General features: G+C 36.3%; 1 protein-coding gene across 2 annotated transcripts; it reads right to left on the bottom strand.

Moving 5' to 3' along the window:
- Positions 1–7,864: 7,864 nt before the first annotated feature.
- LOC148869946 (CBL-interacting serine/threonine-protein kinase 21-like) lies at positions 7,865–10,965 on the bottom strand. 2 transcript variants are annotated; one of them, XM_088967808.1, is made up of 15 exons: positions 10,645–10,965; positions 10,458–10,520; positions 10,275–10,346; positions 10,076–10,183; positions 9,896–9,967; positions 9,747–9,800; positions 9,530–9,655; positions 9,364–9,453; positions 9,163–9,288; positions 8,955–9,065; positions 8,747–8,866; positions 8,601–8,666; positions 8,450–8,524; positions 8,267–8,376; positions 7,865–8,166 (listed from the first exon to the last, which is right to left on the bottom strand). In XM_088967808.1, exons 1-15 carry the CDS (start codon positions 10,804–10,806, stop codon positions 8,109–8,111), a joined length of 1,413 nt encoding a protein of 470 aa, XP_088823934.1. In that variant the 5' UTR covers positions 10,807–10,965; the 3' UTR covers positions 7,865–8,108. The 2 variants fall into 2 exon arrangements, with proteins under 2 accessions (XP_088823934.1, XP_088823935.1); XM_088967809.1 differs by lacking the exon at positions 9,530–9,655 and having other exon boundaries at positions 10,645–10,964.
- Positions 10,966–15,591: the final 4,626 nt, after the last annotated feature.

Genomic DNA, 15,591 nt, shown 5'->3' with positions numbered 1-15,591 from the left:
AGGGAGAATGACCGATAACCCCAAGGTCAAAATTTGTAGGCTCAAAGTACATTTAGGGTAGGAGCCAGCTCAGAATTGATGCCAATTCACAGGCGTTATGGGTGCATAGAGTGTGGTTTTTGGACCTTCTGAATGTTTATAGCTTTGCAGTGAGAATCAGAAATCTGCATTAGGCCTGTCTGTACTTTTCCGAAAAAAAAATAGCATTGCTTTGTTTCTCTATGACCATAGATAAGGCTTAGTACTCTTTTATTTTTAACATAGGTGCAAAGTTTTGTCAAAATGATTTACTCTACCAAGATTATTCGACAAAAAACATGATATAAACAATACTCTGATTAATGCATTTAAGATGAATAGATAAAATTACTCTCACCAACAATAATTCTTGAATTAATGAATTTTTGCTAAGCATGTGTCTTGAGAAGGACATTTTTTTGTGGGAAAATCTATGTACCAGAAAGACATGGTCAATCACCTTGGCAATGCAAACAACAAAAATAAAGAAATTAAAAAAAAAAACAAAAAATAATAACTTAATAAGCTTGAGCAGCTTAATTATTTAGGTCAATGACAAACACGATGAAGACAACCTATGGGCTTATAGTCAAGGTTCAAAGTAGAGGAAAAGCAAAGTGTATCGAAAAGATAATTTTAAGACACGTATCAGGATATACTTTGGATACACATGGATATGGGCGAAAAATCAAAATACACATAAATATGCTAGGAAACTCAAAATAAATCCTAAAAAATATATTATAAGTTTATATGATTGCAAATATGTCCTTTAAATGTAAAAAATCATAACTTAATGGTTTTTATAAAGTGTGAGATATCGGGACACAATTAGTAGCCATTGAAAAATGACGTAATAACTAAAATGTGAAAAAAAAACTAAATGTCAATGCATATACATCAATTTTCAAGCAGCCAATATAATTTATTTTAATATTTATTAGTATATAAATTTTAATAATTAATTCTAGAATTTACTAATAAATATCCACCAAGAAAAGAGAAAACTTACTTAAAAATAAGAATGCTTATGAGCATAACAAACAAATGGTTATGGCCTAGTGGTGAACTTGTGATTGCTAAAATTTAGTGACCAAGGTTCAAATCTTGATGGATCATTAATTAATGGAATTAATGAGAGAATTTGAACTGGGTTCTAAAATTCAAATTCAAATTTAAGATTTCCTCAAATTATATGAGTAATTAACCAATTAATGAAAGAGAGGGATATGCAAAATTTTAAACCTTGCTTTTAGTTGGTGCTTTGTTTTAGAGGCTAAACGGGCAAGACTCATTGGCATGTCAAAGCCCCCTATCCCAGGTATGGGTGCAGTATAGAAATAGCATATCAAATGTAGAAAGTGATTGTAGTTAGGTCGAGATGTCTCTTTAAAAAATTTCTATAGAACATCTCTCCAAGAGAATTGAAATGGAAAGTGAGGGGATGTATGGGCTAGGAAGGAGCAAAACAATTTTGCCAAGTTTCCCACCATAATACAATTTTGGCAAGCTTCTTTCTAGATTGAGAGAAATTTATGGAGCTAAATAGGAGATCAAAATTGACCAAGTGGAGTTTTCCATGGCTGCACCTACTCCCCTCCCAAAGTCCCAATGCAACAAATGATGATGAATCTATCGCCACCGAAGAGGAAGATGTATTAGTAGAAGTGGGCATGCCAAGTGCAGTAGGTAGTTTATTTGGGTGTCCATGCTTAGTGGTTTACAGTAAAACAAAGATCTAAGGAACTAAGGAAGTATCCATCCTCCTTGCCTTTCAGGTTTTTCTTTGTTCTCTTCCTATTTTTTGTTTTTCTTTTCTTCTATTTAAAAAACCATCCGACTTTCTTCTTTGCTCTTTTTCCTATCTTGGTTTCTCCATCATATTTCTATTATCTTAGTTTTTCTTATCTTTTGGATGATCTGGCTGAGACTTGTCGGATATTAAGACAAAATACTTGAAGAAGGTTAATGAGTATCAAGGGAAACAAAAAGAAAAAGAAAAACCACGGCTTGAATAAGGCCATGAAAGTCCAGAAGAGAGACATAGTTTATAAAACATTTAATATGAGCAGGAGCACAGCCCGCCAGACAGATAAAGATACTAGTCTTGGTGCTGGTAGGAAAGTGGAAGATCCCTACATTTTGAATGTGACTAAGGATAGGAAAACATCCCAACCTCTCCCGATGATAGTAACTTCAGAAAGAAAAATCTTTGAAGATAAGCTAAATCCTCAGAGCTAAGGTGGGAACTAAGAGTTTGAGTACAACTATAGGTGCAATTAATATCGAAAGAGATGAAACTTGTCTTGTTACTGAGATTTCAATGATTCCTAAGGTGTTGGTTCAACAACCTAAACCTACTAATCCTTGTGAAGGTAGCCTAAGAGACAAAAAGAAAACTGAACATCTGGTTTGCACATTCCACTAGCCAATTCTTAGTACCAAGAGAAAGAACACACTCATCCGAAAAGGCTCTCTATGGATCACTCAAATATTGCTCATCTAGTCAATCTTGATGCTCTTGAAAAGAATAGAAACAAAGACAATGTTCAGTGGTCATGGTGCTTGATAGCCAAAATATTGGGTCAGTCAAAATTGACCCAGACCATCACAGAGAAAGCCAAGGATTGGGGAATAAAATGCAAGGCGGACATCTGATCCATTGGTAATGGTCTTTTCTTATTGTAATTCCCAATCTGATTCTGAATGAGGGCTCGTGGGTAGTTAATGGAAAGTATTTTGTTACTTTCAAATGGCAAGTTGGTTTTTACGGCCAAGCTTGTGGAGGCTGACCTTTGGATTGGGCTACCTAGTCTCCCACTGGATTGCTAGTCTAGGGATGATCTTAAGATCATTCTTACAAATGTGGGAAAGGTTTTAAAGTTAGAGAAAATTATACAAATATTGAACAAATGCTCAGAACTGTGTACCCCCATGTGTGTGTGTGTGTGTGTGTGTGTGTAAGGGTTGATCTAACTCGGTCGTTTAAGGTGTAAATCCCCCTTACATTAGGAGGACAGGAACATTTCATTAGAGTCTTCTATGAGAATATACAAATATTGAACAAATGCTCAAAACTCTGTACCCCCATCAGTCTCCCATTTGGTTACAAATCTAAGGAGAAAGATGCATGATTGAATGGTCATTCATCACTGAAAGAATACCAACAACAAGAGAACTTCAGTGGACTTTCAACGATCTGGTATAGAAAAACCTAAAGGAGAGGATGGACTACCAAAGGAAACAACTGGTCTCATGCAAGAAATCAGAGGAAATATTGAGCCAGAAACTAAACTAAAACAAGGTACATTAATCCAGAGCACATGACCATTGAACCCATCCAGCTCCAAGTACCCAAGCAGATGTGGGTCGAAAAAAGTAATGCAAGTATGAGATACTTAACAGTTGGTGGATTATCAACAAGCACCAAACAGAAAAATAACAACGCCAGTCCAACCAAGAAGATAATGAATATGAAAATGCGAATAGACACTATGGAGAAGATGAGGATAATTTTGAGGGATTTGAAGAGGAAGGTGAAGAGGACATGGGGGATGAATGGGAAGGCCAAGACCTAAAGGAATTCTCCATGACTACCCATGGTGACAATGGGAAGAACAATATAAACACTATGTTGAATGCAAGTATTCCAAAAGAGTAAAATCCTAAAATGGACAATATGGGTTCTAAATATGGAAATGTTACTAATGAAGATAATGTCATGGAATGTTAGAGAGGCAAGCAAACCCCATCTTATGCCTCAAATTTATGAGCTTGCAAACTTTCATAAGCTTGGTATTTGTTTCTTAATGGAGACCCGAGTCAAGCCCAATTGGACTAGAAAATATCTAAATCTTTGCCTTTTGATGATTTTGTTTTAGTAGATTCAATTGGTTTCTCAAATGGTCTTTGGGTTTTGTGGAACAAGAGTCAATGTAAGCTTTATATTATAATGTCTAATAAAAAGTCGATTCATGTTCTAATCAATGACTTGTCTTGCAATTTTTCATGGTTTTGTACCTTTGTTTATGCCCCTGCCAACCGTACTATTCAAACAAATGTCTGGAAGTGGATCAAGAATATGAGTCCAGATCTCCTGACCACACAAACTCTGCCCATGTTTATTGCAGCCACACTTGGAGAACATCTCAACCTCTGTATAGTATTATGTAGGGGGAGATGTTCCAAATTCATAGGGGGTAATGTGTCGTGGGTAGACGTGGGCAGGAGATCCGGGTAATGTAATCCATGCATGGTGCCTTATGGGTGACTTTAACACCCCCAGGTATTGTGATAATAAATTAGGGGGTAGGAAAGTAACCCCTAGCTATACTAGAAAGTTAATTGATTCTTGCAATCTAATTGAGATGGATATGAAAAGATTATAGTTCACTTGGAAAAACAAAACAACTAAAGAAAAGATTGATTGGATTTTCTCAAATGATTTAAGGAGAAGCTATTATCCTAATGCTTCCCTTGTTAACCTCTTTGTATCTGCTGACTCAATGAATCAATCCATTAGAGTTGATGTCACTAATGAAGAAATTTTTTCTACCCTCTTCTCCATGAAAGAGCTCAAAGCTCCGAGACATGATGGCCTTAATGTTCTATTTTGAAAAACAAAAGATATATTGGCCAAAAATTGGTGACACAATCTATAACATTGCAAAGGCCTTCTTCCACTCAGGCAAAATGAACAGGATCTTGAGCAAAACATTTATTATGCTCATCCCAAAAATTCCAACCCGAAAACAACCAATTAGTCTATGCAATGTTATCTACAAGATTATTTCAAATATTCTAGTTAGCAAAATTGATCCATTATTGGATGACATTGTTTCTCCATTAAAGAATGATTTTGTCCCTAATAGACAAATCAATAACAATATCCTCATAGCTCACAAAATGTTCCACACTATGTGGAGGAAAAAAGGCAAAACAGGTATAATGGCCTATAAAACTGATATGGAGAAGGCTTATGGTATGCTATAGTGGAATTTCATAGAAAAACATCCATATAAAGATTTGGGTTCCATAAAAAACGGATTGATTGGGTCATGGAGTGCATTAAATCAGTCTCTTATCAAATCCTAATTAATGGCATTCTTTCAAGAGATATTACTCCTGCTCAAGGTATCGGGCAAGGAGATCCCCTTTCCCCTTACATTTTTGTGCTTTGTGCAGAGGCCCTCACAAAGAACCTTGAGAGGGAAACAGTGACTCTAAATAATCCTATTGGTTGTAAGGCCTCCAAGAATGGACCATCCATTCCCATTCATCAATTTGCAAATGACAATCTCATTTTTGCAAAAACTATAGTCTTGTTTTGTCTCAAAATAAAAGAGATTCTGGACAATTTCGCTAGAGCTTATGGGCAAGCCCAAAACTTTGCAAATTAATGTTCTCCAGAAAATCCATCACAGACTGCAAAAAGTCATATCAATAATTATTCGAATTCCTCTAGAGACAAAAAAAAATGGTTTATATTTAGGTGCTACAATTTTTAATAACAAATTCAATAAAGAGACTTTCAATTTTTTAGGGAGAAAATAAAAAAATCAATGGGAAATTAAATTGTTGGAAAAAGAATTCTCTCTCTTGTAGGGAGAGAGAGAAAGAGAGAGAATAACCCACGTAAAATCTTCAATCAGCATGATGCCTCAATATATCATGAGATCTTTTAAAATTCCAAAGGGTGTGATTGATGTGAAACAAAGAGATTTGCTATGAACAAGTAACAATGAATGGAAACCCCTTCATCTAGTAAATTGGGATCAGGTTTGCACCTCAAAGAATGGTGTTCTAGGTTTAAAAAATCTAGGATGGGTTAATGATGCTTGTATAGCCAAGATTGGTTAGAAAATCCTTAATGAGAAGGAAAACCTGTGGGTCCAAGCTGTGTCAAGGAAATATTTAAGGAGAGAAAAGTTCTGGGAAATTAAAAAGAAAAAAGACCAATCTTGGGCTTGGAGGTGTTGGGTGGGAAGTCGACAATAGTAAAGAAATAAATTTTTTGACTGATGATTCCCTAATTAGCAGTTGCGTACTTGCGTGAACACGAATTCCATATCTAACTCTAATTTGAAAGTTAGTGATGTCATTGATATAGAGAGAAGAATTTGGAAAGCAGCAGTAATTCTAACTTTGGTTGTCGCTCAAGTTTGAAAGAAGATTAGAACCATTTTCATTCCTTGTATACGCAAGGAGGACAGACCATTTGGAGAGCAAACCCTAATGGGAAATTTTCAATTAAATCGGCTTACATGAAAGCAAGCAATTTAAATGGCTCGCACCACAATAACTTCAGTGACTCCTAAATCCCCCTCCCAAATATAAGGTCTTCATGTATCTTCTCCTTTGTAATAAACTCCCAACAAAACTTTTTCCCTTGGGTAGGGGAATGGATATTGATGGATTATGTAGCATTTGTGGGGAGGAGAAAGAGGACATTAACCATATCTTTGTCAAATGCCCCCATCCTAGACAAGTGTGCATGGCTCTTAACCCAAAAGTACTATCGAACTAACAAATGGTCTTAACCACTCAATTCAGGAGGTTTGGAAGAATCTTTTGAGACCTGATTTTAAACCTCAACATGACCCATATATGAAAGAAAAGTTCACCATCCTCTTATGGCATGTTTTGAAGAATCAGAATGAGAAGGATTTTAACAATAAATGCTTACCAGTTACCACCTCCAATCATTCTTGACAGAGCCCTACATTCCTTTTGGGAGGTTAAATATTGCTCCATTGAAAGAGTAAAAAGAGAGAAATCCTAGTTACCAATCAAATGGTCAAGCCCTTGTTTAGATGTCATAAAAATTAACTGCAATGCTTCTTGTGTGAATGGAAAGTTTACTATTAGGTGTGTGCTAGAAACCATCTGGGCCAAATTCTAGATTTGAAAGCTTATAGTATTGGCACAACCACCATTAATTTAGTTGAAACATGAGCAGCTTGGGAAACCCATAATATTGCTAGGAACTTCACCAACAAACACATTTTCATCAGAGGCGAATCCAAACTTGTCATCCACAGGGGGGGGGGGGGTCAACTGGGGTGAGATACATCCCCATCGATTAGTAATGTTGATTTGAAGGTTTTCATATTGGTTCAAGTTTATAATATTAAATTCATTTTTAGTTCATTTTGTTAATACTAATAATATTTTATTAATTTTTAGTTTAATTTGCTTATACTATTACAATCCAAATTCGATTCCAATCGGACAAAAGGAAATCCTATTCAAACTTGAATATAACAAACCAAATTTGGACCTAGCTATACCCCATCCGATTTGATCTGTTTGCAGCCCTATCGGTGGTTAGATCACGGATGTAAAACAAAACAGGTCGGGTTACTTTCTAATACCTCAGGCATAGTAGCATGGCCCAAGCCCGGTTCAATCTAAGATAGTCAAATATTATATTGGGCTGGGCCTACGTTTGGAAATTGAGCTTGATCTTGGGCCCAGTCCAGGCTCAAACCTATAGCTATAGGCAATTAGGCACACGAGTCTTAGGTTTGGGACAAACCTGGACCAGCCCACCCAAGTTGCACCCCAAAACATTTCATTAAAATAAACTTATAAGCCTCTACAAAGTTTAGATGAACTCAAATTCTTGACCACTCAATTTGTTGGGTCGTGCTCGTGTGCAATGCATATCAACAGTTCAAGCTGAGTCAGATCCTGATCCTCATCAGTTCTCAGATCATATCCAGACAGGTCACTTTTTTTTTTTGGAAAAAGACAGGTCACATCCAAATTATATAATTGATTTCTAGCGATGAAACGTTAATTCTGAATTGAGATTGATTCCAATCAACAAATTTAAATCGATATGTTTAGGACGAAACATGGAATTTTATATGTTGACCATGATTCACGATGAAATATCGGAGGGAATTCTTCTGCATAATTACATTGTGTTGTTTTTTTTTATCATTATTCATGGAATTGCTCTGTTCTGCATTTTTGAGTGTTAAAGAGTGTCAAATTTACACATCCTCCTCCCGTGTAGAAGGATGAATTATTTTTCCATGTGCTTTTGCATCTTTGTTTCCTCTGGAGAGATGATAAACCAATTGTCACAAGGAAGAATAGCCACAGAGTGTTTTACTAATGCTGTTTCCTTCATCTTCTAATCTGCATAATTAAAATCAATAAGAAAATAAAAATATGAGAAAGGTGAGCTGGCTGTCGCAAATTGCACTTCAGTGAATTACTGAATTGAGAATTGAATTACCTTCCATTTTCTCGGACATCTTTTCCATCAGAACTGACTATTTTGGGCACTTGTAATTCATCAGAATCACTCGGTTTATCTATGAGAAGTCTTGATAGACTTTTGCAGAACTGGTAATCATGATCAAGTTAATAACTAAGTACACTGATTCACAAAATTTCAGCTTGAGCAATTGATTTTTACCTCTTTATACATCCTTGGATCCCCTACAAACTTTGATATTTCTACCACACAATGCATGGGAGTTACTTGAATTACCTGATTTTTGACAAATTTCATGTTAAGACAACCATGAGAAGCTGCTTTTCTAGATTACAGACCATGAAATAGTTACCTCTGCCGATAGGTTGAAACAGATTCTAGAAAATCTGGTCATCTTGTGTTTCTGATATATTAGCACCTGGTAAGATTAAAAGGATAGTATTGGTAGCAAGTACTTGGGAAATTTCCTTGCAAGACAGGGAGAACCTAGAAACATACCTTTGAATTATTCATTCTTTCAACTGATAGACTTGCATCCTTTGCAGCATCCTTGATTTTTTCTATGGTCTCATGAATTGGATGTCTGGAACCAAGCCTTGTTTTCTTTTTGTTGTCATCCTTAATGTGGCAAAGGATTTGAAGATACTTACGAATTGATGGGAAAAGCATGTAAATAGTTGAACAAGTATCAGAATTTTGGGGTTACCTGCTGTTCTTCAAAGAGACCAGACAAGTCAAGGTCATTAGACATTGCTATCAGTAGGAAAGCATTGATGAAACTCGATGATTTGGATACGCCTACTTCAGTGGACTTTCTCTGCATCAAATTTAGATTTCTTGAACCATTGACAAACACCCATGTTGTCAGTTCATTGAATGAAACATCTTCTACAGGTCAATAAAATTGCCCTTACCTCCATTTCATTAATTGCAGTATTGGTGGCCTCCAAAGTAATGTCTACATTGCAGTTTATCCCTATAAAAGGCTCGTAGTTGATTTGAAACCATTCATCTTCAACAATCTCTTCTATTGTGATCCTCTATAGTGAGAAAAGAGAAAATCAATTCATGGTTTCTGTTAATGGGAGGAATTATTTAGGACTTTGAGAGTTTACCCTTCTTTCCAGTGGTTCAAGAATCCTGGAAATTAATTTCTTTTGGCTCCCTGTAAACCACTCTGGACACTTGTACTCTGCTCTCGATATCTTTGCACAAACACAGGTGTCAGTAAAATGAAGTTAATCATGTAGAATTGGAGTATCTTATCTCATAGAAACAGACCATCCTAGAAAATTTCATTAGGTTAACATCATCAAAGGGCAGATAACCAGCAAGTAGTTCAAAAAGGATTACTCCACAAGACCAAACATCTGCAGCTGCTCCATCGTAATTCTTATTAGTAATTACCTGATAACAAAAAAGCAGAACACCTCAGATTGAGAATCTACTTTTTCCACTAAAATCTCTTAGTCTTAAACAGGGTGAAAACTTTTCTTACCTCAGGAGATGCATAGCATGGGGAACCACAAATAGTAGATAGGAGATCTCCAGGCTGTTATTCCATCAGGGTTTGATCAAATCCTCTATAAGCTTAAGTATAATATAAGTGAAAAATATAATTCTATTAAAGCAAAAGTTTTTTCAGACCTTTCTCAATGCACTGAGCCCAAAGTCAGAAACTTTCAAATTTCCTTTGCCATCTATTAGTAGGTTCTCAGGCTGTCAAACAGGCACCAAGTAAATGCCAACTTAGCTGTGGTACAGAACAGTGATAGGAGAGGAAAAGGATGAAAGTTACATTTCAGCTACAATCTGGAAAGAATTTACCTTCAGATCTCTATGATAAACACCTCTACTGTGGCAGTACTCTACTGCATCAATTAATTGCTGAAAGTATTTCCTTGCTTCTTGTTCAGTCATCCTCTTTAGGTAAGACTGGCGGATGATGGAGACTTTAGATTTAGAATCAATAATGAAGAAACCAAGGAATCATTTCCAGAGTAAAGAACTGGATAAATAAACCTACCAACTTGTTTGAGAGTTGCCCCCCGGAGATATATTCCATTACAATGTAAATCTTTGTCTTAGTTGCAATGACCTGTAATTCAAGATCAGAAAAAGATACCAAATTACAAGAACAGAAAATCAACACCCGAAATATCATAACCAGAAACTTTTGCAGCTCCATTCCAAGAAATTCCAGACAAACCTCATATATTCGAACAATATTAGGATGATTCAGAAGCCTCATTATACTTATCTCTCTCTTAACCTGACAATTAAGAAATTAAACTTCATGGGTCAGGAAGATGTAATGAGACTCAAAACCAGTTGAAGAAATCTTTTTCAGTTGGCACCTTACAATGACTAGAAACTTGAGTGGGCTAATAACTCACCTGATCCATTAGCTTGTATTGCATGACCATCTTCTTGTCAATGATCTTGACTGCAACATACTGGCCAGTGCTGGTGTCCAGTGCCAACTTTACCTTGGCGAAGGTTCCCTGTCCAATGGACTCACTAAGTTGGTATTTCCCAATTTTGGTTGACAAGCCCATTGAGTTCACTGGAACTAATAAATATAATATCCTATCCTCTTTCTTGTTATTTGCTCTTTGAAGACATGGAAGAAGAAGAACTTTGAAGGGTCCCTTCTATTGCCCTTCTGGGAATGCCCCCCTTCTAGGAAGTCAAACTATCTACTAATTAGCACACTGACTTTTCTGTTGGGTGTAAACTATTTAAGGAGGGTGTCATTCACGAGAGGAAGGATGACTGGTAGTTAGTTGTTTGAATGGAAAGTAGTCTTTCTCTCTCTCTCCACATAATTTGGAATGTGGGTAATTTCTACTTCTGAAAATACATAATGAGAAACCATGCCAGAGTCGTATTTGGGTAATTCATCAGCTTTGAAGGGGCCTAATGCAAATTTAAAGAGACTGAGAGGACAAAGATTGGCGGGAAAAGTGATGATCCAGTTTTACAACAATTAGATTATTTTTGTTGTTCCCACAGAGTCCGAATCTCTGTGGGAATCCTTCGAGACTTGCCGCCTTTGGACTCCAAACGAAAACTTCATTAATTAAACGAAGGTGTTATCCACCATTAATGCTCTCCTGAAGTATTCTTAGACATGGAGGATGAGGGCCGGGGTTAGATCTCCCGATGTTTGAAGGGATAGGAACAATTCCAATAGTTACCTCCCCATTCTTCTTCATTTTCCAATGAAACCTAAGTTCTCTTAGAATCCAGTACTAAAGTTCAGGCCTACTCCGTAGCTAGGATGGGAAATGGTGGTGCTTCGACAGATTCTATATATATGGCGATGATTGCATCATTTTCCCTTCAAGCAAACGCAAAGGACTGCATAGGATTATCAACACAAGGGAAAGTAAAATCAGAACCAAATCCTTCATCATCATCATCACGGTATAGTGTTGATATAGAGGACCCTAACAGTCGTTCGACTCTCGACTATTAGTTGCAGAGCACATTCTGAAACATTTAAAATCTTACAACCGCTTTTTTTTCTTCGTTCGTATTTCTTATATGGATTTCTATAGATGGAGAGTTGGTCATTCTGCTCCTTTATTACACTTGTAGCAACTCTGTTCTTGTCGGTTTTGTACTGGTGGGTGCACATGGGCGTTGAAGGCTATGGCAAGAGAAGTTGGACCATCTGATTCTTCTATTCAAAATAAGAAGGCCTATGATTCTATATTGAATCATTTGGAAAAAAAATGGAAAAGTACGGATTTGTTCAATGCAGATTTCTGATTTACACTGCAGGGCTATAAACATTCAAATAGACCGATATCCACTCTATGCATTCATACTCACCAATGAATTGGCATCAATTTCAAAATGGCACCTACCCCGACCATACATTGAACCTACAAATTCTGACACTAAGGGTATCTGTCATTCTCCCAAAAAAAATCGAATCCCCCAACCATATTTCCAAGAATCCTACAAATTTAAAGAACTAAACAAGTGGATTTTCTAGGTCTTATGCTGTTATGCAATCGTTAATGATGAATATCATTAGGCTTTAATTTAGAGCCTAACAGACTTGGGTTTCCTCTATTTTCTTCACTTTAATTTCTTTTTTAAGTTTTAAAAACAAAAATACTAGTTAACGGAAGTTCTTGGGTTTCCTCCACACATCGGAGCAGGGTGTCCATGTGAACACCACCAGACGTGTTAATTTCTGATTGGAAGGGCACCCCACCCCGCCCACACCATTTTGAGTGCAGGAGATCCAGACTCCCCTAGACAAATGGTTTTGAAAATTGAATGGGATTGGACAGTTGGATCGGTTGACCTGGGAAGCAGTTACGCAATCGGTTTTGTTTCAACCTAAAACCACTTCTGTATCAAAAACTATTGATTTGGTCAGTGATTTATTGACCCGGGTGGTTGATTCATCAACTTGGATAATGGTTTTTGACTACTTTTTTTTTTATTATTTTTTTATATTCTTCTTTATTTTTAAATCACAACAAGTGGTTCATTCAAACCAAATGATCAGATCATTCGACTCAAAAATCGGTTCTCAAAATGGTCCAATCCGATTTTTAAAACCTTGCCCTAGGCAACAGTACGAAACACAGCCAAAGGGTCCATGGCTGGCATTCCAATCAAAAGTAATTAATTAGAACCTTCTGGTTTTAATCTCGAAAAATGGTTTAGAAACCTAGCTATTAAGGCATGCCTGGTGCGATTTGACCATCAGCCTGAATAAACAATTCAAATCTTAATTTGTACGATACTGATGAAATCTTCATCATTAGGTTTGATGCTCTGAAGGAGTGATTTTTTTTTTTTCAGTCCAAAAACACATGGTTCAATTGGATGATAGAAATGTCAAAGACAGTTGACAATTGGAAAAGGTGTATGATCTCACTCTTCCTGTTCCAATTTGTCTTATTAGTGGCCCATGGTGCTTTTTTTTAGGTAGCACGTCCCCAAGAATTAAAAAAAAAAAAGAGATAAAATTTAAAGCTCTAGGATACATGAATGAGCATAATTGGCGAGCCAATCCGCAGACGCAGCCTTGTTGCTTTCACGATAAACATGACAATGCTTGACCTTCCAATCTTTTGACTAACAACGTGCAATGATGGATTTTAAGATCTGAATTTCTTGCCCATGTCCACGCCAACTCACAATACATTGACTGGTGAATTGAGAACATCTTCCCTTGCATAATACTATGTAAAAGATGAGATGTTTTTTATGTATGATTGAGATAAGCGTGGACAGAATTCTCATGAACAAGAGATCTAGACTCGAATTTCAATCTCTAAGGGTGCTCTACCCTACTTTTAGACAGTCAATATGTAACCAATTTAGAATCATCATCTATGATGATGTCTTTGTTGGAGAAGTTAATTGGCAACATTGAGAGCTTCAAGCGCAGCCCACGCTTTAACAAGATTAATGGAGGAGGTTCTACTTTTATATGCCTTGCATTCCAAGACTAGACCTTTGAAATCCCTAGCTAAGCAAGCAATTGTCCACTGACCATTGATGCATGAGGCATCAAAATTAATGTTAATTTAGTTTTGATCTAACAGGAACATACTGATTAACCTTTTCTTTGTTTTGATCTAATTCTATGTTTGATATGAATTCCATAAAGGCATTTTTCGCTCTTCCAATGATAATAGCTGGAGGGACTTTTTTATCTCTAAAAAAACATTATCATTTCGGTTCTTTCACAGGAACCATAACAAAAAAGCAAATTTTTCTTGAACTAACAGTCCATTTAAGCTGCTAACCGAACTCTTCCACCGATTTATTCTGTTGGCTCCACTTATTGAAATCACTCGTCATGGCCCAGACTTGTTTTGCCAAGGTACAATTCACGAATATGTGACTTGTATCCTCTTCTTCTTCACCACAAATACTGCACATTCCATCGATATCAAAGCCCCTATCAACAAGCCTTCTTTTAGTAGAACATGAAGGTTTTAATTTTTGGGGGGATTTTCAGAACCCACACTTTATTAATTTCAGTCACAATTCTATTGTTATTGTCATTCAGATTCATCTTGCAGGCCTCAATATAGCCTGATTTTATCGAAAAGCTTCCATTCGGGTTGGACCTCCAAACTAGTTTGTCCTCACAATCTCCTAAAGGAATAAACAACACTTTAATTTTCTCCCATGCTGCCATGGGAACAAGATGTTTAATGATGCTTTCTTTCCAAACTTTCCTCTCCATGTCAATAACTTCCCCAACTTTAAGGTCCGGGTTAGTTATTTGGTTAGGACCAACTACTTTGATCAGAGGCTCCTCATCAGCCCATTTGTTAGTCCAGATGTTAGTGGAGTCTCCGTTCTCAATTATCTAACCTGATCCTCTCTTAAGGAGCTCCCTGCCTCTCCAAGCCCAAGATTAATTTTTCTTCGGATTTATGTCCCATAGGTTCTCTTTACCCAAATATTCTTTCCTACTACTTGAATCCTGATGCAGTACAGGATTCGGACTAACTGAGTAAATATTTATAAATTTGGTTTTCGAAGACCAATCTTAATATATATAGGGAGAGGATGATGCAGCACAAAATAAAGTTAATAAGTTCTATACAAGTTGGGACCATTCCAAGACACATAAAAAGCAGAAATGACACCACCGACTCAATTTAGTAAATATTTATTGGTATAGCACCATCACTGAATTTCTATCTTAGTTTGTTTTTACCAAGTTGGCGTCATCATAGAGTTTCTATCTTAATTCGTAATTACCAAGTTAGTGTTATACTAAGATTTTGAATTTATATTCAATTAAGACTTTCCTTTTGAAGGGTTTTAGTAGAATTCTATTATGGAGTGTTTTCTTAGATTAAGATTGCTTAATTAAGACTTTATTTTTAAGGAGTTTTAGTAGGATTATATTATGGAGTGTTTTCATATTAGGAATAGGAGTCATAAGGGTGTTTGCCTATATAAAGAGTAGACAGGAAAAGGCTAAGACAGTTTTTAATATTGACCTTTCTCTTAATTATTCAGTGAAGAATTCTTCTTATTGATAGTTCGACTTCTACTCTTTTCTTTGAAGCTTTTCTCATTGTGTTTCATTTTCGTACTATGCCAAACCCACAAGTTTTCTTTCTCATTCAAAATTTTCCATATGAGTTTTTCTAAACAGGCCTCATTCATCCAAAATAAATTCTTAAGACCTAAGCCACCCCTATGCTTGGTAGAATAAACTAGGTCCAATTGATGAATTGAAGAGGCTTCTTGTCTTTGTTATTGGACCACAGGAAGCCTATCTATTTTCTTTCCAAGTCTTGAATAGTCCCCTTTGGAATTCTGAATGATCTCATGATATATTG

The sequence above is a fragment of the Nelumbo lutea genome, chromosome 2, assembly GCF_056320005.1.
Source record: "Nelumbo lutea isolate HS-2025 chromosome 2, American lotus-T2T, whole genome shotgun sequence".
NCBI classification, from domain to species: Eukaryota; Viridiplantae; Streptophyta; class Magnoliopsida; order Proteales; family Nelumbonaceae; genus Nelumbo; species Nelumbo lutea.
The sequence above is the reverse complement of the archived record's forward strand: the minus strand, read 5'-3'. Positions and strand labels throughout refer to the sequence as shown.